Source organism: Gymnoscopelus microlampas, assembly GCF_963454915.1.
Source record: "Gymnoscopelus microlampas genome assembly, chromosome: 15".
In the NCBI taxonomy this organism is placed as follows: Eukaryota; Metazoa; Chordata; class Actinopteri; order Myctophiformes; family Myctophidae; genus Gymnoscopelus; species Gymnoscopelus microlampas.
The window spans coordinates 804,377-830,440 of NC_139952.1; the positions used below are offsets into that span (position 1 = coordinate 804,377).

At 40.6% G+C, this 26,064-nt stretch overlaps 1 protein-coding gene across 2 annotated transcripts; it reads left to right on the forward strand.

The window, feature by feature from the left end:
* The first annotated feature begins 546 nt into the window (after positions 1-546).
* polr3gla (RNA polymerase III subunit GL a) lies at positions 547-23,101 on the forward strand. Of its 2 annotated transcripts, none has more exons than XM_084080770.1 (8): positions 547-681; positions 2,331-2,481; positions 3,652-3,781; positions 7,122-7,190; positions 16,238-16,294; positions 16,599-16,678; positions 19,449-19,574; positions 22,272-23,101. In XM_084080770.1, the coding sequence occupies exons 2-8, from the start codon at positions 2,359-2,361 to the stop codon at positions 22,359-22,361; spliced, it is 675 nt and encodes a 224-aa protein (XP_083936896.1). In that variant the 5' UTR covers positions 547-681; positions 2,331-2,358; the 3' UTR covers positions 22,362-23,101. The 2 variants fall into 2 exon arrangements, with proteins under 2 accessions (XP_083936896.1, XP_083936897.1); XM_084080771.1 differs by having other exon boundaries at positions 16,602-16,678.
* Positions 23,102-26,064: the final 2,963 nt, after the last annotated feature.

The window sequence follows — 26,064 nt, forward strand, 5'->3', positions numbered from 1 at the left end:
ATTCTTAATGTTCCAATGTTCAATGGCAAAAACACAATTAAATCGTTAATTGTAATTACTTTATGACTATCAACAGTAGTGGAAAAAGTACTCAAATGTTTTACTGAAGTAAAAGTATCAATACTGCAATAAGTATTCTGTTACAAGTAAAAATCCGGAATTAAAAATGTACTTGAGTAAAAGTACAAAAGTATTGGTATCAACATTTACTTAAAGTAGGCCTACCAAAAGTAAAAGTACTAAAATGTTTGAAAAATAGCCTTGGTATAGGGCTAAAGTGGTGAATGTATGTTTTATAATGTAATAATTGATATCTGCAAAGTAACTAGTAGCTATAAAGTTTTCAAATAATCGTAGTGGAGTAAAAGTACAATATGTGCCTCTGAGATGTAGTGGTGGAGTAGAAGTAAAAGTATAGACAATTAAGTAAAAGTCTCAAAATTGTACTAACTAACTATTAATCGTCCACTTACATTTTGTAATGGTCAGAGCCCTAGTGGCCGGGCCCGGAACCATAAGCATTATGACGTTTCCATTCGGATGTCTGATGAGGACGGATCAGTCAGCGAAAACATCCGCTGTCTGTGAATAAACACACGCAGTTCTTCATCTGTTAGATATTATACATGATATAGTATATATTATAGGTTATTGATTATTGATTATCATCCTTCATAGACGGTAAGGACACGTGACACTTTAGCTGTTTAGTGATCTGTACTTGCAGATCTACAAGCTCACAACGCGTCGCTTGTAGATCGGCTATTTAAAAAAAAATAGGGCTGAAGTGGTTAACGCATATTTTATAATATAATAACTAATATCTGCAAAGTAAGTTTTCAAATAATTGTAGTGGAGTAAAAGTACAATATTTGCCTCTGAGATGTAGTGGAGTAGAAGTAAAAGTACTGAAAATGTAAAATACTCCATTAAAGTAAACATACCTAAAAAAATGTACTTAAGTACAGTACTTGAGTAAATGTACTTAGTTACTTTCCACCACTGCCAACAACGCATGATGTGTTTACATCAGTGGTTCTCAAACCTTTTCATGTCAAAGACCCCCACATGGACCCACGCCGGACCCCCATCTGAATATATGCCAAGGACCTCCAAAAGTTTTTTTTGGCTCAAAATTGTAGTTGAGTAAATGTACAGTTATTTTCCACCACTGTATAAATTTACAAATATGTGTAATGTAGATAATATTCACAAGTAATAGTTCTGTAATTCAAAGTTTTACTTAAGTGCGTATAAGTAGCCAAATATTGGCATCAAAATATACAGTACTTCTAGTTGAGTGAAAGTACTTTGTTTACACAAAACAGTACAAGATGAGCATTAATAATTGAGGGTTGTGTTCGATGTTTCTGGATTGAATGTAGGAACAATATTTCATAACGCGTAAACTGGTCAAACTTGTGTTGTGTTGCAATGTTGCATCAGTTTAATGTTGAGAAAAAGCTTCTACATTTCACAAAAAGATAATGCCATTTTTGTATTGGAAAGCATCACCCTTTTGTGACCTGACTTGAAAATAGCATTACATTGCAATAATCTACAATAACTAACTTTACACACCAACCCAACAGTCACATAATTAAATAGGCCACAGATTTCAGCATACCACCATTCTTCCCAGGGTGACATAGTGTAGTGTACTTCATGATGCAGTTTCTACTTTCTACTTGACAAACATAAACTAGTCTTAAGTGGAGCAGTTTGACAAACCCTGCCATGTGTTCCTTCATTACAATATCATTTACTGTATACCGCTTGTTCTCAATGTGGGGTCCAGGGACCCTCTCAGGGTTCCTCGAGGTGTTTCCACATGGACCCTTTCAGGTCTGTAACTCTGAGAGTGTACTAATGGAACCAAATGCACCCTTAAAGGTGCATTTGGTTCCATTCAGAGTTACTGGGGTCCTTGAACTTAGCATCTTTTGAGAACCACTGACCTAGACTGATAGTGTCTGGGTAGCTCAGTCGGTAGAGCTCTTGCCTTTGGACCCCATGGTCATGGGTTCGATCCCGGGCACCGCCAAGTTCCAACTCAGTGAATGACTAGTACGTATTGGGTGCGGCAAATCGTGCTGTAAGTATTGGGAGCAATCCATCGCCCAAAGGTCTAGCTACAAGTCTCCCACGTCTGATGATACTGACAATAATCCTCCCCAACCAACGTACTTACTATTTACTGACTAGAATTCTTAATTTCAGTATCATGTAATTTGCACTATCATTGAGTTAACAATTCCTCTGTACAATGTTATGTAATGTTCACTCCTCCATTACAATATCACCATTCAATGTTCTGTTCTTCATTACAGTATTGCGTAATCATTGATCCGTACCATCATGGCTGGACGTGGTGGCAGGGGGCGTGGCAGAACCAACATGACCTTTAACCTGGAGGATCTGGGCATCGGGAGAGGAGAAGCTCTACCTCCTACTGCCATCAAACCAACACCCCTGTTCCCTGTAAGTACTAAACCTGTTCCCTGTAAGTACTAAACCTGTTCCCTGTAAGTACTAAACATGTTCCCTGTAAGTACTAAACATGTTCCCTGTAAGTACCAAACCTGTTCCCTGTAAATACTAAACCTGTTCCCTGTAAGTACTAAACCTGTTCCCTGTAAGTACTAAACCTGTTCCCTGTAAGTACTAAACCTGTTCCCTCTAAGTACTAAACCTCAAATGAATGATCCTTACATGTATCATTCTATAACCTCATTTTAATAAGCATAGGTGATGGTAATGGTTTAGATACAAGAGCAGACATGAATGTGACAACAAGGAAGTTTTACTCTGAGGGACAATTCAAATGTATAAAAAAAAAACTATATTTTGTGATATTAAATGTTAGGTTAATGTCGTCCGATAATATCAAATCTCTAATTCAAATCTTAATTTTTACATTTGTTCCTGTTTAATATTTTAATATGTATTTGAATATGGAATATATGTTGACAGCTCTCTTAACACATTACCCGCCTTGATATTAAACATCGTTTTCTATCCCCTTGCCAGCGTAATTACCTTAAATAGACGATTGTTGAAACGCCGTGGAATCCACGTTGTGTACAAAAGAAACAAAAAGAATAGTCTCCGTGGGTAGGCGGAGGAATCCCTGTATCCACTGGGACAATAACATTCCAACCGCGAGCAGCCATTTTGGGGCTATGGCCTGCTGAAAACCGGTGCTTTTCAATGCAAAAAAAAGAGTTAGTGTTTTTCTAAAAATCCCATAGTCAGGGTGGATGGCTTCCTGTTTTTTTGGAATGACGTCACATCCGACTACTTCTTCTCTGAGTGACGATCGATCATTCCAAAGCTGTGTTAGGGCTACCTTTGTGGAATTTAAAAAAAATATAATTTTTTGATATTAGAACACAGATCTGCGTTCTTGGCGGGCAAGTGCACTAATGAAATAGAACGCAGATCTGCGTTTTTGGCGGGTAATTTGTTAAAACACAACAACCTTTTCTTCTCCAACACTATGTTTGGGACACGGTTTTAAAAGGCGTGTGTGTGTGTGTGTGTGTGTGTGTGTGTGTGTGTGTGTGTGTGTGTGTGTGTGTGTGTGTGTGTGTGTGTGTGTGTGTGTGTGTGTGTGTGTGTGTGTGTGTGTGTGTGTGTGTTCTCCATCAGCCCATGACAGCCCAGGCCGTCCCCTTACAGACCGGAGAGGAGGTCGAGTACATGCTGGCTTTGAAACAGGAGCTGAGAGCTGCCTGCAAGAACCTGCCCTTCTACATCAGAAGAGCTGCACCCAGGAAAGGTACTGAACATGTAACCTCTTTCCTTTACACCCAGGAAAGGTACTGGACATCTGACCATTACTTTATAGGAAATGGAGAAAAACATTAAATAAAGAACCTGTGTTCCAATGGAGTTATTATTTAGTCAACACACACACAAACACACACACACACACACACACACACACACACACACACACACACACACACACACACACACACACACACACACACACACACACACACACACACACACACACACACACACACACACCAGTATCAGGCTCCCCGCCCGGCTTCCCTCCCTAAAACACGGGCCAATTGTGTTCGCATAGACGCCCGGCAAAGCCGGATGCACCACGGTGGATTCGAACCCACAGCCTCCGTGGTGGTGGGTTCGGGACTTTGATTGATTGATTGAATATTTTATTAGGCAAAAAATGTAAAACAACACATTTACATTTAAAATACTTTGTCTAACAGGTCCGTTCATAAAAGTCCTTGCGGACTTGTTTCCAATGAGGGCCTTGGTATTCAATTCATAGACATATATAGTGGCATCACAGTTCGAATATCATTACACAAAGAAAATAAAAAAAAAACAGCAAGAATATATATATATCTATATATATATCTATACACATATATATATATATATATATATATATATATATATATATACATACATATATACATACATATAATACTATGTACAACAAAAGAAATAAAAAAAAAGGGGGGGGGGAAAGATATGTACAAGAACAGGGGGGGGGGGTCGGCTATCTAATGGGAAAATGGTACTACCTCCTCTTTTGGCCTCCTGAAAGGTGATTTTATCAGGGACTTTATCACTGCGCTACCCGAGCACAGGCATGTCATTATAGGTGAACATCCATTAACATTACATTATTATTCAAAAATACAATGCAGGCAGGTTGTGAGCTTGGTACTGTAGATTTTTGCTATTCGTTGTAGCAGAAGTATGCCCGAGCTTAAGTGGTTAACATTTTAGAAAAACAGTGGGGGCTAAAAGGAAAAAAAAGTTTGGAAACCAACTAGAGATGTACTGATACCATTTTCTCCTTACCGATACCCATAACTTGCATATCGGTCGATACTGAGTACCGATCCGATACCATTGTGTAATTAAAAACAACTAGGACAGTGGTTGGTTTTCAAAGTGGGGTCCAGGGACCCTCAGGGTTCCTTGGGGGGGTTCCAAATGGACCCTTACAGGTCTGTAACTCTGAGGAGAATGTACAAATGGTTCCATTTTACATTCTTAGAGTTACAGTATGGGGGTCCTTGAAATTAAAAAGTTTGAGAACCACTGATGGTAGTTGGTTGATGGTAAAATAAGTTGGTAAAATAATGTAAATTGTACAGTAAGAATATAAAGCAGTAGTGCAACATCAATTCAAAATATGACTGTAAATCTCATGTGATAAATGACATGATATTGGAATACTACTAGCCAATACCGATACCAGCATTTTAGACAGTATCGGATACTGGTATCAGAAAAACTCTAAAACAACCAGGTACCGTTATGAGATGGACACTAGCTGTGCCACCACCTTTATTGTAGTTCAAATATTGCTGCAATTACTTCTATCAGGAGAGACACACAATTTATGGATTGGTGGATTAAGCTATTTTAGTTATTACTGCTGTTTTGAGGCATTTATAACTATGCTTATTACACAGCTTGGTTGAATGCTTGATTCTGAATGGTCAGAATTGGTTATTTGGGTTATTTCTGTACAAGGACTGCTGAACTTAAAGGTAGGGTAAGTGATATTTTTTGGTTAAAACAAAAAGTATTTTGTTAAAAGGTTAAAATACTATATTCTGATAGTAATCATTGCTATAGAGTGTTTTTTCAGTAACAGATGTCTCTCTGTCTCTCCAGCTCTTTAATAAACAGAAAATACATTTTTCGGTAGGTGTCAATATCTCAGCCAATCAGGTGAAAGTACCCATTTTAAGGTTAATTTGTATAGTGTTCCAGTTCCAATTTTGTCTGCTCATTTCTTAGTGTCATCACTTCCAATTTCACTTGTTTAATCTGTATCCTGATTGAGTTCTCTGTCCTGATTGGATAAAATTGGAAATGAAACTGAAACTGAAACGAAAATGCATTTTCTGTTTAATGAAGAGGTGGAGAGACAAGGAGACTCCTAATACTGAACAAACACTCTATAGCAATGAGTACTATCAGAATATAGAGCTATTTAACAATTATTTTATCAACGCAAATCACTTACCCTACCTTTAACCCATTAAAACCGGGAAAGCATCCGTGTACATCCGTGCAGATGTACAAGTTCACGGTGCATCACTTCGTGCCGCGCTGCGATCTGTCATATTTGATCATTTTTGAAAAACCTTGAAAGTGTTTGAATATAATTTATTTTTTGAATTACGAAAAAGTTTGAGAACTGTTTTAGAAGGCATTTGTAGAATCGGGTAAACTCAGGTTTAATAACAGACTGCTGTCTAATTAAAGACTCAGAGCACCTGGCTCATATCAATCTGCGCTGCTTGATTTCTTTCCACATGGCAAGCCATGTAAACAACAATTTATAGCTAATACACTCAAGAATTTTGTAATGTAATAAGCAGGATAATCAACGGGGAGCTGCATGGTCATTATTGATCAGGGTTTCTCAAAGTGGGTGCCATGACGCCAGTCCAGGGGTGCCGCAGAATACTTGGAATTGATCAAAATCAGTTTAACCACTTTATACTTGAGTTGAGTGAGTTGCACTGTACTTGGTGCGTTCTTTTTCAATGTACACCAAGTCTCTTCACCAAAAATAGCTGACAACGCATCGGCTATTTTTGGCAAATGTTCCCCCCAGAATGGGAATGCTGGTTTAAAGTATAAAGTAATGGATATTCTCTCAAGTTTTACTCTGTGACATACTGTATCTTTGGGGGAAAGATTGACATATTTACGTAGCGTAATTTGACATAAATGTACTGGTGCTGTAATGTAACAATGTAAGTCGGGGGTGTCGTGGATGAAAAAGTTGGTGCCATGAGTCATGGTGCATTGTGTCGGGGTAGCTAAGTATTACCTACTTATTACCTACTACTGCGCAGCTGATGGTAGGTGTGGCGCTCCACCTCAGCAATCCATCTCCCAGGGGTCTAGTGCATTGTAACGTGGACAGACACGTTCGGCTGCTACCGACAATAAGCCTCTCCAACCTACTGACATCAGCCAAAATAGTTTGAGAACCGCTGATTTAGATCACCCTTTGTGTTTGGGTTTATTCACCCTTTGTGTCATTATTGCTCAATAATGACCGGTTGATTATCCCTTGCTTAACATAGATATTTATATGTTTTCAGATGTGGTTCGGTACTCTGACAAATACCACACCGGAGAGCCCAGGGACAATACCATCGAATGGAGCCCAGGTGAGGAATGACTGCCGCTGTGACAAGTTTAACACGTCACATAGGAAATGCATGAAAAACTAGTGTGGGCCTCGCAACTCACTTTTAAATGCTCCAATTTGTATTCACAGCCGCAATCAACGGAGGATGTGTGTTATTTGTTCTTTGAACATAGAAAATGCACGACAACATGTTTTATTATTCACTTACCGTAATTTTCGCACTATAAGGCGCACCTGAATATAAGCCGCAGCAGCTAAATTGAATGATTTGTACATATATAAGCCGCACTGGACTATAAGCCGCGGGTGTTTTAATGTTTAATTACCATATGTAAGGGTCCGTGCACAGAGGGGACTGTCGGGAAGAGATGGCTGTTTAGGGAAGGTCCCATTTATTAACATTTCAACAAACAAGTAGAGATGCCGCGATCCGATTAAGGGCAGGTAGGCCTACACACTGTAGAACTTTTAAAGTGGTCGGGGGTCGTCTGATCGTTAAGCATTACACACTGCGGATAGTTCACTAAGATGCTATCCAGGATCAATTCAATTCAATTCAATTTTATTAAAGTGTCAAATCACAACAAGTTGTCTCAAGAGACCCAATACATACATTTGTTTTTATTCCAAGTCATTTTAATCGACGTCTCCCGTGGGCCGTGATGCGTCTCTCTCTTTCTCTCTCTTCAAGTAGGCTACGCACTTACGCAGAACTAGCGTTGCCATGTCCACTTATTATAAGCGACTTTGGGCTTGTTTTTTCTGTAAAGTTGCTTGACAGTTTAGTTGCTTATTTGGCCTTGTGTCCTAATGTTGTTTGAACCAGTTGTTTTCAAACATGTTCATGGCAAGGACCCCCAAATTAATGTTTGTCTGCAGACCTCCCCCCTTCTGAAAATATGTTGTGCCACAGACCCCCATACAAGATCTGTGTGGATTTGGAAATATTCCACAATTTCCATCTTTTTTTCTCCAATATGTTCTTCTTTGAAAATAGCCTATCTACAACGTGAGCTTGTAGATCGGCTATTTTCATAAATCCAATGTATTTGTATATAGGTTAAAAGTGCTCATAGTCACTTTTGTTGGGCTTGTTTTCACAAACCTTCTTGCTTATTTCTCTCGCAAAATCTGGCTCACAGACAACGTCAACGACACACACACACACACACACACACACACACACACACACACACACACACACACACACACACACACACACACACACACACACACACACACACACACACAGATCGCTCGCTCTCTGTGTGTCTCTCTCTCTATCTCTGTGCAATAGTCTCAAATAAACAGCCCCCCTTTGAGCATGCTCCCTCACTCTCATTCTGTTTTATAATAATGTTTAACTTAATACAGGACTGGACGGTAACTATGATATTGTATGATATTGTCTGCTGTCCTGTATACTGAGATCGAATCGCATCGCAGCGAAAATGCCGATCAAACGCTCTGATCAAAGCACTCCATTCCAGTACTCTACTCCAGCAGTTCTATGCAGCACTTCTAACCAGCACGCTGTGAAACTTTGCTGACTATGATTCTGGAGAGGTTATGTTCTCTGTTTGAGTAATATCACTTGATCAATCCTTTTTTAATATTTAGTTTTAACATAAAATCAGTAATAAAAAGTAAGAGCAGAGCGTGGACCGCGGTCATGGCCGCACGCCACATGTTGTACGGGCTGACACATTGTCTGTGCAAGCAACACAGAAGTGCGCAGCGCGTCCAGATCCAGACTTCATTAAAATTCTCCGTCACCGTCATCCACACAAGTATATTTATAAATACCTTGTGACTGTTAAGTTATATCACCAGCCGATCAAACAATACGATTTGAAACGCAAATGATTTTGGCTGAAATAACAACACTGGCTTTTGCGACGCGAGCGGCGAGCCTCTCTCTCGCAGTGGTGTAAATGAATGACCTTCTAATCTTCATCCTACAGCGTCACACAAAAGCAACAAAACTAGATCTACAAGCTCTATGAGGTTTCCACCCGACAGAGACAATATTATGTACTGTATAGTCCCTGTCACTGCCAACCCTAACCGGTATTGGGGAGGGTGTAGACTACTAGAGACAACCACTTTCTTCTGTCGTTTTTGTCCGTCTCTTCCTCACTCATTCTCCCCTCTCATCCCCTCTCCTCTAGGCCATTGGTTTTCAACCTTTTTCATATCAAGGTCCATTATTTATTCCACATTTAAGCATTTAAGATTTGTTTTAAGGTTTAAGGTCTTTTACTTTATTTTCTAGGGGACGCTAGATTTTAGTTGGGCAGGCGGCCGCCTGCCTTGCCTCTATGGTGAATACCAGTCATTTCGCCCTTTCCGCACTTCGCCCAAAAAGTCGGACATTTCGCCCGGACACTTCGCCCCAAAAATGCGGACATTTCGCCCGGACATTTCGCCCATTTTTGCGGACATTTCGCCCGGACATTTCGCCCATAGATAGTGAAGCTAGCTGGCCGTTTGTGTGCGAGAATGAGAGAGGGTTATGGTTAGATAAAAGCTCGCTCGCTCTCTCTCTCTCTCTCTCTCTCTCTCTCTCTCTCTCTCTCTCTCTCTCTCTCTCTCTCTCTGTGTGTGTGTGTGTCCCTTTTAAGGACCCCAATTGAAACAAGCCTAGAAGCTTTCTTGTGGTGTTTATCCTTTTAGTTGACCTTGTACCAGTGAATTGTACTGTCATGAAATTGTACCTTTTCCTATGCAAACTGATAATAAAAACCTCAATCAATCAATCAAACTGACTCACATAACAAGAGATCCATATGAAAGCAACACAACAAAATAGGTCAAATGTAGGAATATATATCAGTTTATTGACAAAATAAAAGAGAACAGGTCAACACAGTTATTATGACATAACTGTAGTGCCAAATGTATCTGAACTGTAATAATAATAATAGAAGAAAACGTTAGTTTCCAAAAAGTACAGATGTAAAAAAAAGTTACAAATGTAAAAAATAAAAAATAAGAAACATGTTTTTTTTTTCAAAGATAATGTCTAAAAATACAAAAAAAAGTTCTGTTCTGTGCTACTGTCCCACAGGTGTCACTGGGTTGCTCTGGGAGGGAGATAGGGCGGGACACTCTGGCGAGATGCCTTCTTCAGTAGCTGCATGACGGATATCTGGTTCCTTTCAAAGGCCTTCCATAACTGGGCCAAATTGCCCTCGGTCTGCTTAGTTGCCCTCCGTTGGTAGCGGCGTAGCTGGTTCTCTGAGACCATTCGCATCTGGTAGGGGATATGGTCAGCTTCCTTATACAGCAACGTTACAAGCATATACATCGGCAAGTTTGCTCGCACTGCGTGCCGGTTTAGCCTGTGATGCCATCCTTCCACGTCATTGTTCGTCCTAATGGCACGTTTGTACACGCTCCAATTCTCTGGTGGCCACTGGCCATCTATCCAGGTGTATTTGATGTACTCAGTCAGGGGTTTTAGCAGTTCTGTGGCAGACAATGTGAGGAGATTGAATGCTCCTTCAATCTCATGGGCAGGGAGATACGGAAGGGCAAGCAGTTGCTTTATGTATTTCCTGACATCTGGGTTGGTTTTGTAGGGCACTGCCAAGCCCAGGTGCTGGATATTACGCCAGACAGCCTGAGCCCAATGAAAACTACATCCGTGGCCAACCATGCCAGGAAACACCTTGCGTGCAGCGCTCCAAATAGCTCTCTCAAAGTCTGTCACCATCTCCATGCCGTCGTCGTTCAGGTTAGGGGCCAGGTCCTTGATGGCCTGGAACACTGCAACGTAGTCACGCTTGCGCATGCGTGACATTAGGATGTAAACCAGAGGCACTTGCTTGACAGACTTTTCATCCTCATCCGTCAGAAACCCGTGAAAGCTAAAAAGCTGAGTGAAAGGTTTTTTCACCACTTTGAATGTGCCGTCCAGGAACACCTGCTTTACAGTCTGGAGGAGCCTCAGTTGCTTGGTTGTGGCGAATATGAGATGGCGTGCCCCTTCAACGGTGATGTCCTTCTGCAGAAATCCTTCTGGTATGTGAGCTTCTTCCAATTCAAAGTCGGAGCTGATTGGATCTGCAGGCCTGTGTTTCTGGCGGTGTCTATTCGCATTTCTGGCCATATGAATTTGATTGACACAACACATCGCATCTTCGTCCAAGTCCTGCCTCACCACACCCTCCACGATGACTTCAGCTGATCTGTAGACATTCTCCAGAGAGAGTTCCTTGACCTTTTTGAAGATGTTGATCTTAGTTTCAACGCCAGGGGTTCCCTCATGGTTGTGGTCATGTGGTCCTGGTGTGTAAACGTTTCCAACTTGCTTAACTGTAGCAGGGCATTGCTTCGACTTCGTCTTTCCTCGTACATGGCAGCGCCAGGATGTTTTCCCGATTCCTTTGCTCTTACAGACGTATCGGAAACCATCGCTGTCAACCAGCAGCACGCCACCACGCGTTGTACCGCCCTCTATGATGGTATACTGAAGTTCATCCGCTTGTGCTCCTGCAGGCTCTGGTACAATGGCTGGTTCAGCTTCAGCTTCAGTTACTTCAGCTTCCTCTGGTTCAGCTACTGCGGCAGGCACAGCTTCTGGTTCCAGTACCGTGGCCAGCACAGCTTCTGGTACTGCGGCAGGCACAGCTTCTGGTTCCAGTACCGTGGCCAGCACAGCTTCTGGTACTGTGGCAGGCACGGCTGGCCCCGGCCCAGCAGAGTCAGCGAAGCGAGTTGCCGTCTTGGTAGCTCTCTGTTGTCTGTTGGCTTTCCGCTGCTGTGTCGAAGGCTGAACAAAGTCAGAGAAGCGAGCTGGCATCTTGGTAGCTCTCTGTTGTCGTGGCATCTTTCTTCACTGTACTGTCTTCACTGTACTGTTGTACTGGTGCTGGTGGTGGACTGCCTTTTAAAGGGCATTTCAAGACACACCCATTTCACACCTTGGGCCAGGAAGTGGCAGGGGACCACTTACTGAAGTGTGGGGGGGGGGGGGGGGGTGGGGGGGGTCAAGTGGTCAATCCAGTACAAGCTTAGCATGTCCACTCTGTCATACTGAAATATCAATGAATATAAAAACTTTTCTGAAATTTGAAATATATCTGTTAAAAAAGTATAGAGTCACCTTGCTAACTGAGCTAAGTTGCTAACAGAAGGTCCAACATGTGCCAATTAAATCCTAAAACTGACCCTGTCATTGTCCACCCTTTGAATTTGGACATATTTTACTGTTTGCATGTATATTGTCTGCTTGCAGTTAATTCATAAAAGGTGTGGTAGCTTGACCAACATGCATTTCTAACAGTACAACATCCACTTAATACAATGAGTAAAAAGTTAAATGGAAAAGCACAGTTTAAAAAAAAAAAAGCTAAGTCCGAAATGTACCTTATGGTGATATTGACTCACTTAGTAGAGATCAATGAATGAGAGAGAATGTGATGCGTTTTGCTATTATATTATATTGTATTGTATTATATATATATATTTCCACATATATTCATTTTCTCGAAAATAGCAGATCTACAAGATCACAACACCTACCAATATACAGGCTTTAGCACTCATGTGGCCTCTTTTGGGGCTAGTTTTCATATACCTTGTTTAGTTTGCTTATTTCTCTTGCAAAATCTAGCAACATTAATCATCAGTTCTCACTGCTGACAATCACATTGAATTATATAGGTGCACACAAACATATGCACCTAAGAATGCGTTCTTGACGAAGTGAGTTTATAGTTTATGTCTTTATAGTGCAATATTAGTTCATGTGGTAACAGTTCATTGTATCAGAATTGATCTGTGTGTGTGTATGTTTGTAGGCTACCTGCCAACTACCATTCTACATAAAACCCATAAACTGCCATCAAGTGTGATCTTTGAATACATGCTCTATAACCTGTGGTGGACATAGCCTCAACCCCTATAACCATACATCTCTTAAAAAACTACAATTTTTCACATGTATTATATTGTATTATATTATACATTAACACTGTTTTGAACACCGTTTTCAACAGTTACTGAAATTATCTTGAACAATCAGCAATAAAGGGGCATTTGTATTCTGTCAGTTCTGGACTGGGTTGTAGACATGTTTTAGGCCTATTTGTAAAACAAGAGGACAAAAAAAGGAGAATTAGTTTGTTTTGAAGTAACTACAGTACTAACCAGAAGTGGGGGCACAATATCATAGCATAACCCACTACATTCTCTCTCATTCATTGATCTCTACTAAAGTATCAGAACCCCCTACTAAAGTATCAGAAGAACCCCCCTCCCAACACCTACCAACACCTCTAATGACCACTTGACCGACCCCCCTCCCCACACGATCTACAAGCTCACACCTCCTCCAGTTATTCAAGCCCAGCCATTGAGATGGGCCAATCAAGTCTGCAATGATTGCTGCAAATTGACGGCGAGGACATCAAACAGGTGCTGAGGCTGGTGACCTCAGAGAGAAGAAGCTAGCTTTGAGGGTCTTTTACACTCCCAGAGTTAAATCAAAACTCTGGATTTTATTGTGTAAACCTGACTGGGTGCTGCAGTCAGACTTATCAAATTGCACACAAATAACAGATAGGGGAGAACGGGGTAAGATGAACCTCTGGGTAAGTTGAACCACCCCCTGTATCTTTAAAACTATACACATGAGTTGTCATGTGACCTTAAAATCAGGACACACCCATCATTTCCACCTGGCTGTGAAGTTGAGAGACACATGGGCAAAGTGATGAGCATATTTCTACACAAAAAAGTGTTTTTTGCTGGTCAAAGTTAATGTTTTACTTTTCTGGTATAATGTTTTTTATTTTAAAGCAAATGTACCCAGGTTGAAACTTATATATCATGCATGTTGGTGATATTCCAATGTATAAAACCATGTGAATCATTTAGCTAAAGAAAAGCCTGAAGCATTAATTTAGCCAGGTTAGGTCAAAATGGTGGCCATGGGGGAAGATGAACCAAATGCCTTGGGGTAAATTGACCTGATGTTAATCACTATTCATATTTTTTTATTATGTATTTGCTTCTCAAATGATGCTGTATGACCTTTCATTTGGAGGAATACACTCATTTAAGAGTAAGTTTTCAATATTGTATTAACACTTGCAAATATTAAAGGTTCTGAATAACAAACATTATTTAATTGGTTTTATATTGTTTAAATACCATTAAGACAATAAATAAGACTATTTGCAAAAGGGAAATGTGTTATTAAATTATTGTTGATACGTGAATACATTATTTGTTGAAGTTCAAAAATTCAAAATGCAAAATATCATATGGGTAAATTTACCCCTTGACTAGGATCAACTTACCCCTTACCTGGGGCAAGTTGAACCACATTACCACTTTTTTTTAAGAACCCATATTTTTACAACCATTTGTCATAGATGCACACTCATGATTTCAATTGATAGAAAACATCTTGAAGTTTTAGTAAATGTTTAGATTTTACTTCCATCTAATTTTTCCTTGCCTAGAGGTCAACATAAGTAAAAAGTGGTTCATCTTACCCCGTTCTCCATATACCGCTGTGACTGCGGAGCAAAAAAAAAAAAAAAATGCCAATCAAAAGACAGGATATAGCTAAACTGTCCATGCATCATTATGTTTTTTATTAATTTTTGAAGCCTTTAGGAATAACATTCCTAAATCTAATTTGTTTTCAAGTGTAATCATTCAGAAAGAATGATTCAAGCCAAATCTAACAATTACAACAATTTAGGCTGGGGATAGATTATATTATCGACTCAGTGGCCTGTTTTTCAGTGCATTGTTTGATTGATTTACGTGTCATGCTTGATTCCTCAGACGAAGATCCAGCAGAATCTAAATGTTTGTATTCTGTCAGTTCTGGACTGGGTTGTAGACATGTTTTAGGCCTATTTGTAAAACAAGCCAACGGTGTCTGTTGCTCATGACATAGGAACAGTGGAGATGACTTCTGACATGCAGCAGCGGTGAACAGGTTTGCCAGGAGTCATACACACACACACGCTAAGACAGGAGAAAAGGAACATTTACATTTGCAATACTTTTTATTCTGCTATTCTGTTATTGTCATTACAGTACAGATGCATCACAGAGGCAGGTCACATTCCATTCCTTTGTCTTGAAATTTCAATAGACCTAGATCCAGGAGGTGCGGAATGGGCCATCTGCCGCCAATTAAAGCAATTAAAGTACACAGATAGCTGGTGATCAGTTAAGGCGTTTGTACCTTTTCCTATGCAAACTGCCATCAATCAAACAGTAGAGGCGAAATGTCTGGGCGTTTGTACCTTTTCCTATGCAAACTGCCATCAATCAAACAGAAGAGGCGAAATGTCTGGGCGTTTGTACCTTTTCCTATGCAAACTGCCATCAATCAAACAGTAGAACAAGTTGTAAACGGAGCTATGCACAATTGCAGGGCGAAATGTCTGGGCGAAGTGTCTGGAGGTGGGCGGGCGAAATGTCTGGGGGTGGGCGAAATGTCTGGGAAAAACGTCTGGGGAGGGCGAAATGTCCGGGCGAAATGTCTGGGGGTGGGCGAAATGTCCGCTCAAAAACGGGGGCGAAATGGTTTTAGGGCGAAATGACTGGTTACCTCTATGGTGGGTACTGATTGGGACGCATTTGGGATAAAAGAGAAAGTGATTTAGACACGCAACAAAATACTTTCCTTTTCTTTTTTCTGAGCGGTATGCGGACCGAGAGGTGCGCAGGGGGCGGGGGGGATCGGAGCGGAGCCCCGGGGGGGTTGGGGGGGGGTCAACATTAGATAATAATAATAATAAACTTTATTTATATAGTGGTGGACTGTAACCTGTAAAATACATAGATTTATGAGGTCCCCTAGTGGTCGTTAGCTGTAAAAGTCCATAGATAAGCCGCACCGTTATATAAGCCGCAGGGTCGAAAAATGGGAAAAAAGTCGCGGCTTATAGTCCGAAATTTACGGTATATTGAATTGCCAACAGAGGGCACTAGATGACCACTGATGGGATTTTAAACTGTACTGTGTGTGTGTGTGTGTGTGTGTGTGTGTGTGCGTGTGTGCGCGTGCGTGCGCGCGCGCGTTTGTTTCAGACTGGAGTCGGTTGCCCAAAGAGCTTTGTATCAAAGTCAGAAAGTCTCAGAGAAAAGGTAAGAATTGCTACGTTTGTAGAGTTTGTTGTCATTTGAATTGAATACAATGTGAGATGTACGTAGACACACATCTTCAGTCAATCTTTTTACATTCTGACTCCTCTAAGCCAGTGGTTCTCAAACCCCCAGGGAGGTCCCCAAATTATTTTGGGGGGGTCCCCAGATTATTAGTTTAAAGTACAACATTGCTTTCTCACTCAACAGTAAACAAGCCAACACACAGTACAGTATTAGAGTATACAGGGTACCTGTACGTTTCTAAAGTTACAATTTCAGCCTAGTAATTGTCTGTTTATTTCAGCAGGTCCAGTGTGTCCACCTCAAGTCAAAGCAGTGAAGAAATCCATCATGGCAAAAGAGGAGGTTCTTTCCAAACTGGAGGTAGGTTTCATTGATAATCGTGTGAATGCTTTGAGCTATATTACAACTGCAGAGAGCATAGCAAATCCCTGCCCACTCATTTTAATGGAAGTTGCCCGCCCAGCGCATACTCTCCCGAACTATCTATCTCCTTCCTCAGGGGGGGTCCCCAGATGATTTTGGGGGGTCCCCAGATGATTAGCTTAATGTGCAACATTGTTTTCTCAATCAGCAGTAAACAAACCAACATACAGATAAGTGTATACAGGGTATCTGCACATTTCTAAAGTGACAATGTAAGGACTTTGAAGACCTTTTTAATACCAAATTGGCCAAATTGTCAAATCATTCGTAAGAAAGAGGTAAACATTGTGAAAGTGCTTGTAAGTCAGCTATTTTCACAATGTGTATCCGTGGAACCGAGTCAAACTAAATGTAATGCCTACAATTCCAAGTGCTTGTCAGGGTGGGGGGTCCACAGTTCAAATATGATTCTTTTGGGGGGTCGCGGCCTTAAACGTTTGGGAACCCTTGCATTAGGCCACGGACCCATGGATTAAATGTCTCAGTCGCCACCACCGATTTCAGTCATTGAATTGGTCGAACTAGCAATAGAATGCATGGTCAGAAGCATCCTCCATAAACCCTAATGATTAGGGTTTACTTAATCATTAGGGATTAGGGTTATTAGGGTCTCAGGTATTTCATAAAGGCGAAGGTTAGAGCCTCAATCTGTGATTTTTCAACTGGTTCTTCAACAGAACAGCAAGGACTGAGGTTTAGAATGATAATACCTAAACCTTGTAATTCTACATATTGTGTTGTGTTAATTGTTTAGGACAAACAGCTAGCGTGGGAGGCTCCTTTTATGCTGTTTCACAAATCGCAAATAGCGGCACAACGATTTTCAGTCGCGATAATCTCTGTGGACCCCCATGACTCTCAGAATTTACAGACCTCTAAAGCATTGGTTCTCAAAGTGGGGTCCGGGGACCCCCAGGGATCCTTGAGGGAGTTCCAGGGGGTCCCCAGCTAAATGATAATAGGAACCAAATGGACTCTTATGGGTTACATTAATATTGATTTTATTACTATTTAATTTGGGGTCCCAGAGATAGAAATGCCATTAAATGGGTGTCCGTAGCCTAATGCATGTCAAACTGGGGGTCCTTGAAATTAAAATGGTTGAAAATCACTGATAGAGCCGTAACAATCTTCTCTTATGGGGGCCCTTGGCATACATTTTCAGATGGGGGGTCCGCGGGCCAATAAGTGTCAATGTGGGGGTCCTTGACATGAAAAAGTTTGAGAACCACTGCTCTAAAGCCTAATGCGTACAACAGCAGAACAGAACAGAAATGTGTTTGGTTGCTAGCTACACACTACCATGTTCAGAGCTTGGGTGGGCTGATGTTGTGTGTTCTGCGCTTCCTAGATGTTTTGACAAGCCAAACTATTTTGGCTACAGACGTTGGTCAGACATTCAAAATGGATGTCATATATTTAGTTCATGTAGTTTTGTTTCCGGCATTCAGCCCAGCTTCATTCCGTCAGCAGTGAAGTGAGTGAAATGCAGCCAAAAATGTTTGGAAGAGACACAAGTCAACTTCCAGGAAGTGCAAACACAAAATCTCTCTTTGGTGACCATTCATAAACACAACACAACCTATCACTAGAAAGGGCAAAACCTCCATACCTCCGTCACAAATTCCCCATAGCACAACACGATATCCAGGTATTTAAACTATGGGTTTTTGAACCTTTTGGTTCCGTTTGTACACTCAGAGTTACAGACCCTTAACACATTACCTCATTTATGTCTATGAATTGAATACCAAGGACCCCAATGGAAACAAGGACTTTTTTGGACGGACCTTTTAGACAAAGTATTACAAATGTAATTGTGCTGTTTACATCTTTTGCCTAATAAAATAATCAATCAATCAATCAATCAAACCTGCCAAGAACGCAAATATGCGTTCTTTCAACAAAAACAATTGAACATTCCACAAGAGGGCGCTCTAACACAACTTAGGAATGATCCCTTGGCACTCAGAGAAGGAATAGATGGATTGACGTCATCCCAAAAAAGTCACTTCCATCCATTCCAACGTTAGGAAAAAGTTAATGAAAACCAGCCATTTTCAACGGGCGATTGCTCCATAATGGCCTATCGCGGTAGAAATGTTATTGTTCCAGTGGATAGACGGGACCATCCCCCGGACACTCTCTGTTTTACCGTGTGTACACAACGTGGCTTCCACGCCTTTTCAAAGATTGTCTATTTAAGGTGATAAACGCTGGCAAGGGGATAAAAAACTATGTTTCAATCTCAGGCAGTCAATGTGTTAAGGGTCCATTTGGTTCCATTTGTACACTCTCATAGTTACAGACCTGTAAGGGTCCATTTGGTTCCATTTGTACACTCTCATAGTTACAGACCTGTAAGGGTCCATTTGGTTCCATTTGTACCCTCTCATAGTTACAGACCTGTAAGGTTCCATTTGTACACTCTCATAGTTACAGACCTGTAAGGGTCCATCTGGTTCCATGTGTACACTCTCAGAGTTACAGACCTGTAAGGGTCCATTTGGTTCCATGTGTACACTCTCAGAGTTACAGAACCGTAAGGGTCCATTTGGTTCCTAACTAGTCATCATTTAGCTCAAGGACCCTTGGGGTGTCGCTGGACCCCACTTTGAGAACCAGTGGTTTCAATGACACCAAATCGTCATTGTGCTTCCTGCTTCCTGCCTCTGTCCTCTCTACTTCCTGCCCCGCCCCCACACAGACTCTAGAGAAGAAGGAGGAGATGGCGGCCAACTCTGCAGACGAGGATGAGGAGGAGAAGAAGAAAACCAACGAGGAAGAAGAGCAGGCCGAGGAGGAGGAGCTGGATGAAGAAGAGCTGGAGGAGGTAATGGTGCACACACACACACACCAACGCACACGCACACGCACACGCACACGCACACGCACACACACAATACAAAACCATAAAGGAAGGTCAAGCTGTCCTGTCGTTTTTTTACCCATTCAATCTGGGAACGCATCTCTGTCCTTTTAGATTTCTTTGGCTATTCGAAAATAGCAGATGTACAAGCTCATAGCGCGGCACTGAGTGCCACGCTATGAGCTTGTAGATCTGCTATTTTGAACGCATCTCTGTCCTTTTAGATTTCTTTGGCTATTCGAAAATAGCAGATGTACAAGCTCATAGCGCGGCACTGAGTGCCACGCTATGAGCTTGTAGATCTGCTATTTTTGAATAGCCCAAAGAAATAAAAAAAAATGACAGAGATGCTTGCGTCCCCGGATTGAATGTTTCACAAAGCTGGTGCTGCTGCTAATACATTCCAGCGTACCTCCTGACCTTCCTCTTCCTCCCGTCTTTGCGTCCTGCCAACGCTAATCCCGCGGGGGGGGGGGACATTTTGACTTTGCTGCCGGGTGGGAACGGACGATCCAAAAATAAACCCACCGATCCCGGGATTTTGATGCTGAGGAGAAGGATATCGCTCACACCTCCGCCTGCCCATCAGTGTTAACTTACTGAAAATATGACAAAAAGTGAGCTTGTAGATCTGCTATTTTCAGCACACAGTATAAAAGTATCAGCATTAGGACGCCATCACGGCACGCCAACATACGTTTTAGTCGACTAAATCAACTGCAGATTTAGTCGTCTAAAATCTTATATTTAGTCAACTAAAGCTAGACTAAAACTAAAACATTTCAGATGACATCTACAAGCTCACAAACGTTGTCAGCTTGTGAGCTTGTAGGCTAGTTTAGCTCCTTCTGCAAAACACTACGAGAACGTAGGGCATTCATTTAAATTATTCAATTATTAATTAAATATGTAGATACAAGGTATCTGTCCGACAGCAACGGTAATATGAAACCCTTCTAGTCTTAACGGCAAGCTAACTAGGTGTCAATGCAGCACAGTGTCATGTAGCAGCAAAATAATTATAAATTGAACGTAGGGTAAGTGATATTTTATCATTAAAACATTTTTTTGTTAAAAGGTTAAAAAACGATATTGTGATAGTAATCATTGCTATAGAGCAGGGGTTTTCAACTTATTGTGAGCCAGGGACCACCACCCTGACTAAGAATCAACCCGGGTGACCACCGTTGTGTTGGGTGGGGACTGTTTTTGGTAACACTTGCTTTATATCCCAAGTCTATAATGCATTATAATCAGCTTATAACTCTGTATGATTAAAGTTATGAGAAATGAAATACGCATAACCCTTTATAAGACTGTTTCTCAACCAATTGTCCATGGACACATGTTCTTAAATAATGACTGAAATATAGTGAGCAGAGCGCTTTTGAGTGTTTTCGTGAATTTCACTTACTTTATCCAGCCTTCTAACTCATGTTAACTGATATACTGATTCGTAACTTATGTATGAGTGAGCAGACACATGCTATATTACATGGGCACATGTCCTAATAATGACACTGTACACTTCCCCTTCTTGAGATTCTAACTGCCTTTTCTGTGGAAGTTCTTGACCTCCTACTTGCCAGTAACTGCTGTCAACTGCATTGAGGCATTGAGATCTTAGGTCACCAGGTCATTGAGTGAACTGTTTCTCAACTCCATGACATGATTACAGGTGGTCCATGTCTGTCTCTTCTTGGCTATAGTGGAGTCTCATGTCGTTTTCTGGCTCGAACCTTGCCCTGTACATATTCTTCAGGTTGCCTCTGCCAGCATGAAAACACTATTGTCACAGAGATATGTAGTTACACAAAGGTCAAATACATTTTGCTTTTACTGTAAGCTCTGGGAATTCTGCCTTGGCAACTCATCCAGAACTTCACAAGGGACTGTGATCTTGACAGAGTTTGATAGTCTGTGGACATGGCAATGAGCTGATCCTCTTTTGTAGTTACTAAGCATTGAAGTACTTTTGGAATTGAAGAATATGACCTCCTCAAAGGACCACTGATAATGATGACGATGTCTTTAATTCCTCTGTCCTCAAATACCAAGTTACTAAGTTTCTCCAAAATAAAAAATAATAATCTTCACTTTCCTACAATACTGAATGCATGATCAGGGACCACATGCAATACCCCCACGGACCACTAGTGGTCCACGGACCACCTGTTGAAAACCCCCTAATAGTGTTTGTTCAGTAACATTGTTAAATAGCTCTATATTGTGATAGTAATCATGCTATAGAGAGTTTGTTCAGTAACAGGGGTCTCCCTGTCTCTCCAGCTCTTTAATGAATAGAAAATACATTTTCAGGTGGGTTGTTCATTTTCAAACAATCAGGAGAGAGTACCCATTTTTCTTCAATTTTATAGTGTTCCAGTTCCAATTTTGTCTGCTCTTTTCTTTGTGTCATCACAGAGACATTGAGACTCCTGTTACTGAACAAACACTCTATAGCAATGATCACTATCACAATATAGAGCTATTTGTATTTAGCATTATTTTAAAAGGGAATATCACTTATCCTACCTTTTTAATAGGCAGTAAATTAATTATTGTGTGTAAATGTGTGTAACTTTGGTTTATAACTGCTTATAACTGCTTCCGTTGGTGCTCACTGTTTTATTAGTTGTTGTTGCTGTTCTGTTTTTGCAGGAGACAGACTACATCATGTCGTACTTTGACAACGGAGAGGACTTTGACATAGACAGCGATGACAATATGGATGAGGCCACCTACTCCTGAGGTCCTACACACCAGTAGTTCTCAAACTTTTTCACGTCAAGGACCCCCAAATTGATATATATTTGGCCGCGGACCCCCATCTGAAAAGGTTTTGTGCCAGGGACCCCCAGAAGAGAAGATTTATGTTTTAAAAAACATTCAAAATCTTCCAACATTTTCTATATTTTTCTAAATAAAACTTCAAGAATAGCAGATATACAAGCTTGTAGATCTGCTATTTTTGAATTGCCAACAATGGATAAAGTGGTTAAAATGATTGTGATGCTGGGATTTTGCTGGGGCCCCGAACCCCACTTTGAAAACCAATGTTATTCAGCAGTTGTTCTCAAAGTGGGGGCCCCAGGGGTCCCCAGCAAAAATAAGTTAATTTTAACCACTTTAACCATACATCAGCTATTTGAAAACAGCCGATCTGCAAGCTCACATCGCAATGTGTTCTGAACTTGTAGCGCATACTGGCGGCTTGTAAATCTGCTATTTGGAGAAAAAAAAGCATTTTAACCCAAATCTTCTATGGGGGACCCTGACAGATGGGGGGTCTTTGACATGAAAAAGTTTGCGAACAACTGCTGTACACAACAGGAACAGCTGGGATCAAAGACACAGCCAGGCTGCTATGTTTTTATTATTTTATTGGCCGTTTTTGTCTTTTAAACTGTTATTTTATTGTTGTTTTTTACAACACTGTGGTCAACATTTTGTTGTTTCTAAATGTGCTTTATAAATAAATTTCTATTGGATTGAAATGCTGATGGTTGCTACTTATTTCAACATTAATTTACAATACCTCAAACGAATTGTCACACGGTGTCAAAACTGCACTATGCGACTTTCCTGTTCTACCCCCGATTGGAACCCGGGTCTCCTGCACAAGGGCCATTTTTACCTCTGTACTCCCCTGCTTGCTCTGGGGAGTAAAAATGTGTGTCAAACCAGGATTGTGTCAAAGGTTGTGTCCAACCTAGACACAGGGTGTAAATATCTCGGCAGAAGAGCAGGTAAACCAAATACAACCACCCCAATTGTGTGAGTTGTATTAACACATTGACTGCCTAGATCGAGTTAACTCGATATTAGCTTTACATCACTTGCCTGCCAAGATCGAGTTATCTCGATTTTAGCAAAAAAAAATATTAAAAAAAAAAAAAAATGTTTTTTTTAATTTGACCCAAAGACCAAGGAGATATGAATTTTCGAAGATCTTTACTCTCATCCACTTCCTTGTTAACTTAAAACTTTAAAATGTTGTATCTCGGCTCCTGAGTACTTTTTTTTTTTCATTGAAAAACTCTGGCATGAATAACAATAGGCAGTGAAAATAATTCAGGCAGTCAATGTGTTAACATACTCTGCTACTATACTGATTGGACAAAATAACATTTCATTCACAAAAAAAACGTGGGTTTTGAGAGCAGGGTTGGGGGCAGCAAAAGCCCCATCGCCACAGGTTTTGGTCCTCCAGGAGGTTGGCGTTACCAGACCATATAAATCACTCCCCTATTTTATACATGATCCTGTGACAGTGTCGTTGCACACTGTCTCACACTGCATTACCATGTGACGCGGCGTTCGCTTGTAGATCTAGATACTTTGACTCAAGTTTGGGGTTAAATCACCAGTAATAATGAACATACTATTATATACACTTGTAGTTGTGTGGTATTGGGCCCATGCCGTTCTACCAGTGGAACCGCTGGTTTAGTCTGGTTTCAGTCAACTGGTATTTTTATTTGGACACATTCTACCCACCAGATGGCGCTAAAGCCTGCTGAACAGTGAGGTTGAAGGCTGAATGCATGGCAGGCCTCTAGGTGTCGCCATTTCTCTTCGGGAGGAAAATGAGGCTAAAGTTCAAGACTGCGAACAAAGTGAACTCTGGTTTCCTGTGAAATCATCTCACCCGCCCCCACAACTCTGTTTACACTGTAAAGGAATGTCACCCAAATACTGTTTTTTTTCACATTCACTCGTTTAAAACAATGTCTAGTTTTTGTTTTTAGCTTATTCTATCTTGACCGATTTCTGGACACTTTTTTTTGGGACATGCTGCATGCAGCTGGTGTTGTTTTGGACAAAGCTTCCCAAAAAACATCCTCAAATAGACTGAACTGTCCCCTCCATGCAACCTGAACCCCAGTGGACAGTGAATGCGTTTACACACAGTGTTCTACTATTTCAACCGCGTAGGCTTGTCTCCAACAAGCCCACCTGTTCTAGTACACAATAACCCCCTCCCCCTTACTGTTCACATATTGTTTACTAAACATGGAATTGAAGTATCTTAAAGTTTAGTGTGTTCATCTTTACAGCACATCAGCTACAATGAGGGCGAAAGGCCCCATTTGGCCTGATTGACTTATTCAATATCGATGCATTGCTGTGTTGAAATTTAGAAAATAAAAAAAATGTGAGCCTAGATCGTCTATTTTCACAATATTTGAAAAGTGGTTAATTCATAATTATATATTTTTTTACATTTGGGTCCCAAGAGTCCCTTCCTAGGAATGTAGCATGTGAACGTCATGAGCTTGCAAATAACCCAAATACTCCAAAAATGTACAGTACTCGAGTAAATGTACTAGTTACTATCTACCACTGATGTAGCCTAGGCACAATTTACATTCATTACCCAAAATGGCCTAATGGTCCACTGGACTGCTATTCTCTGCTTTAGCGCTTCTGAGAAATGACTTTACTCTAGTTACACCTACACTTACTCTAGTTACACTTACACTACAGAGGCATGTCCACACCCACAGCTGTCCCCCTGTCCACAACAATAATGCTGCTATTTCACTTAAACTCACCCCAAGATTTGACAAATTCAACACTCAAGTATACTGTAGTATATGCATTGCATACACAGAGGCACAATTCTGAAGCACAAACACATCTATGACTTATTTCTTTATGCAGGTTTAACCTAAAACAAACAAACTAATATTTAGTCTTCTTAATACAGTATATTCAAATGGTTTGTATTAAGTTGTATTATTATATTCATTAGGAACGTCTCAGAACCGAAAAACAAAACAAAACTATATTTTATGTAGTCACAAACATTCAGCCCTGCTTTGACCTTCAAGGAGAGTCTTTTGTCTTTCTGCTGCTTATTATTTTTAAACAACCGTCCTCTAAGAAACATAACACTGATAAGTGAAATACTTAGTAGTCCTGTTAGTGTTAAGTATTAAATACACTCTGCAAAGATGTGCTCAAGGTTACAGCATGATTAACTCACTTTTAAGTTCATGCAATAAATGCACATTAAACTGATACGTGTTTAAAAAACTAAAGTGATAAAAAGTGTTGTGCAAACCCATTTCAGAGCAGAAATACACTCAAGGTATTTAGTCTAAAAAGCTTTCTCTTGGGACCCAAACTTACAATTGTTTTTATTATGCCACCCTATTTTTCAAAAGTATAGCGAAAATAGTAGATCGACATGTTACTTTGTCGATTGGGCTATTTTCACATTCGTTGTGCATTTCTATACAGTAGTGAAATGTAATTTGTCCTTTTTAATACTTGTTTACAGTGGTGTAAAGTAAGTACATTTACTCAAGTACTATACTTAAGAACAATTTTACTAGGTACTTTTACTTTACTGGAGTACTTCCAATTTTCAATACGTTTACTTCTACTCCATCTCAGAAGCAAATATTGTACTTTTACTCCACTAAAATTATTTGAAAACTTTAGT

Excerpts from the sequence above, each read along its gene's own strand:
- polr3gla (XM_084080770.1), top strand. The coding sequence starts at position 2,359 with ATGGCTGGACGTGGTGGCAGGGGGCGTGGCAGAACCAACATGACCTTT. Across the intron at positions 16,295-16,598 it reads CAGAAAGTCTCAGAGAAAAG|CAGGTCCAGTGTGTCCACCT; the intron begins GTAAGAATTGCT and ends TGTTTATTTCAG. Across the intron at positions 19,575-22,271 it reads ATGAAGAAGAGCTGGAGGAG|GAGACAGACTACATCATGTC; the intron begins GTAATGGTGCAC and ends CTGTTTTTGCAG.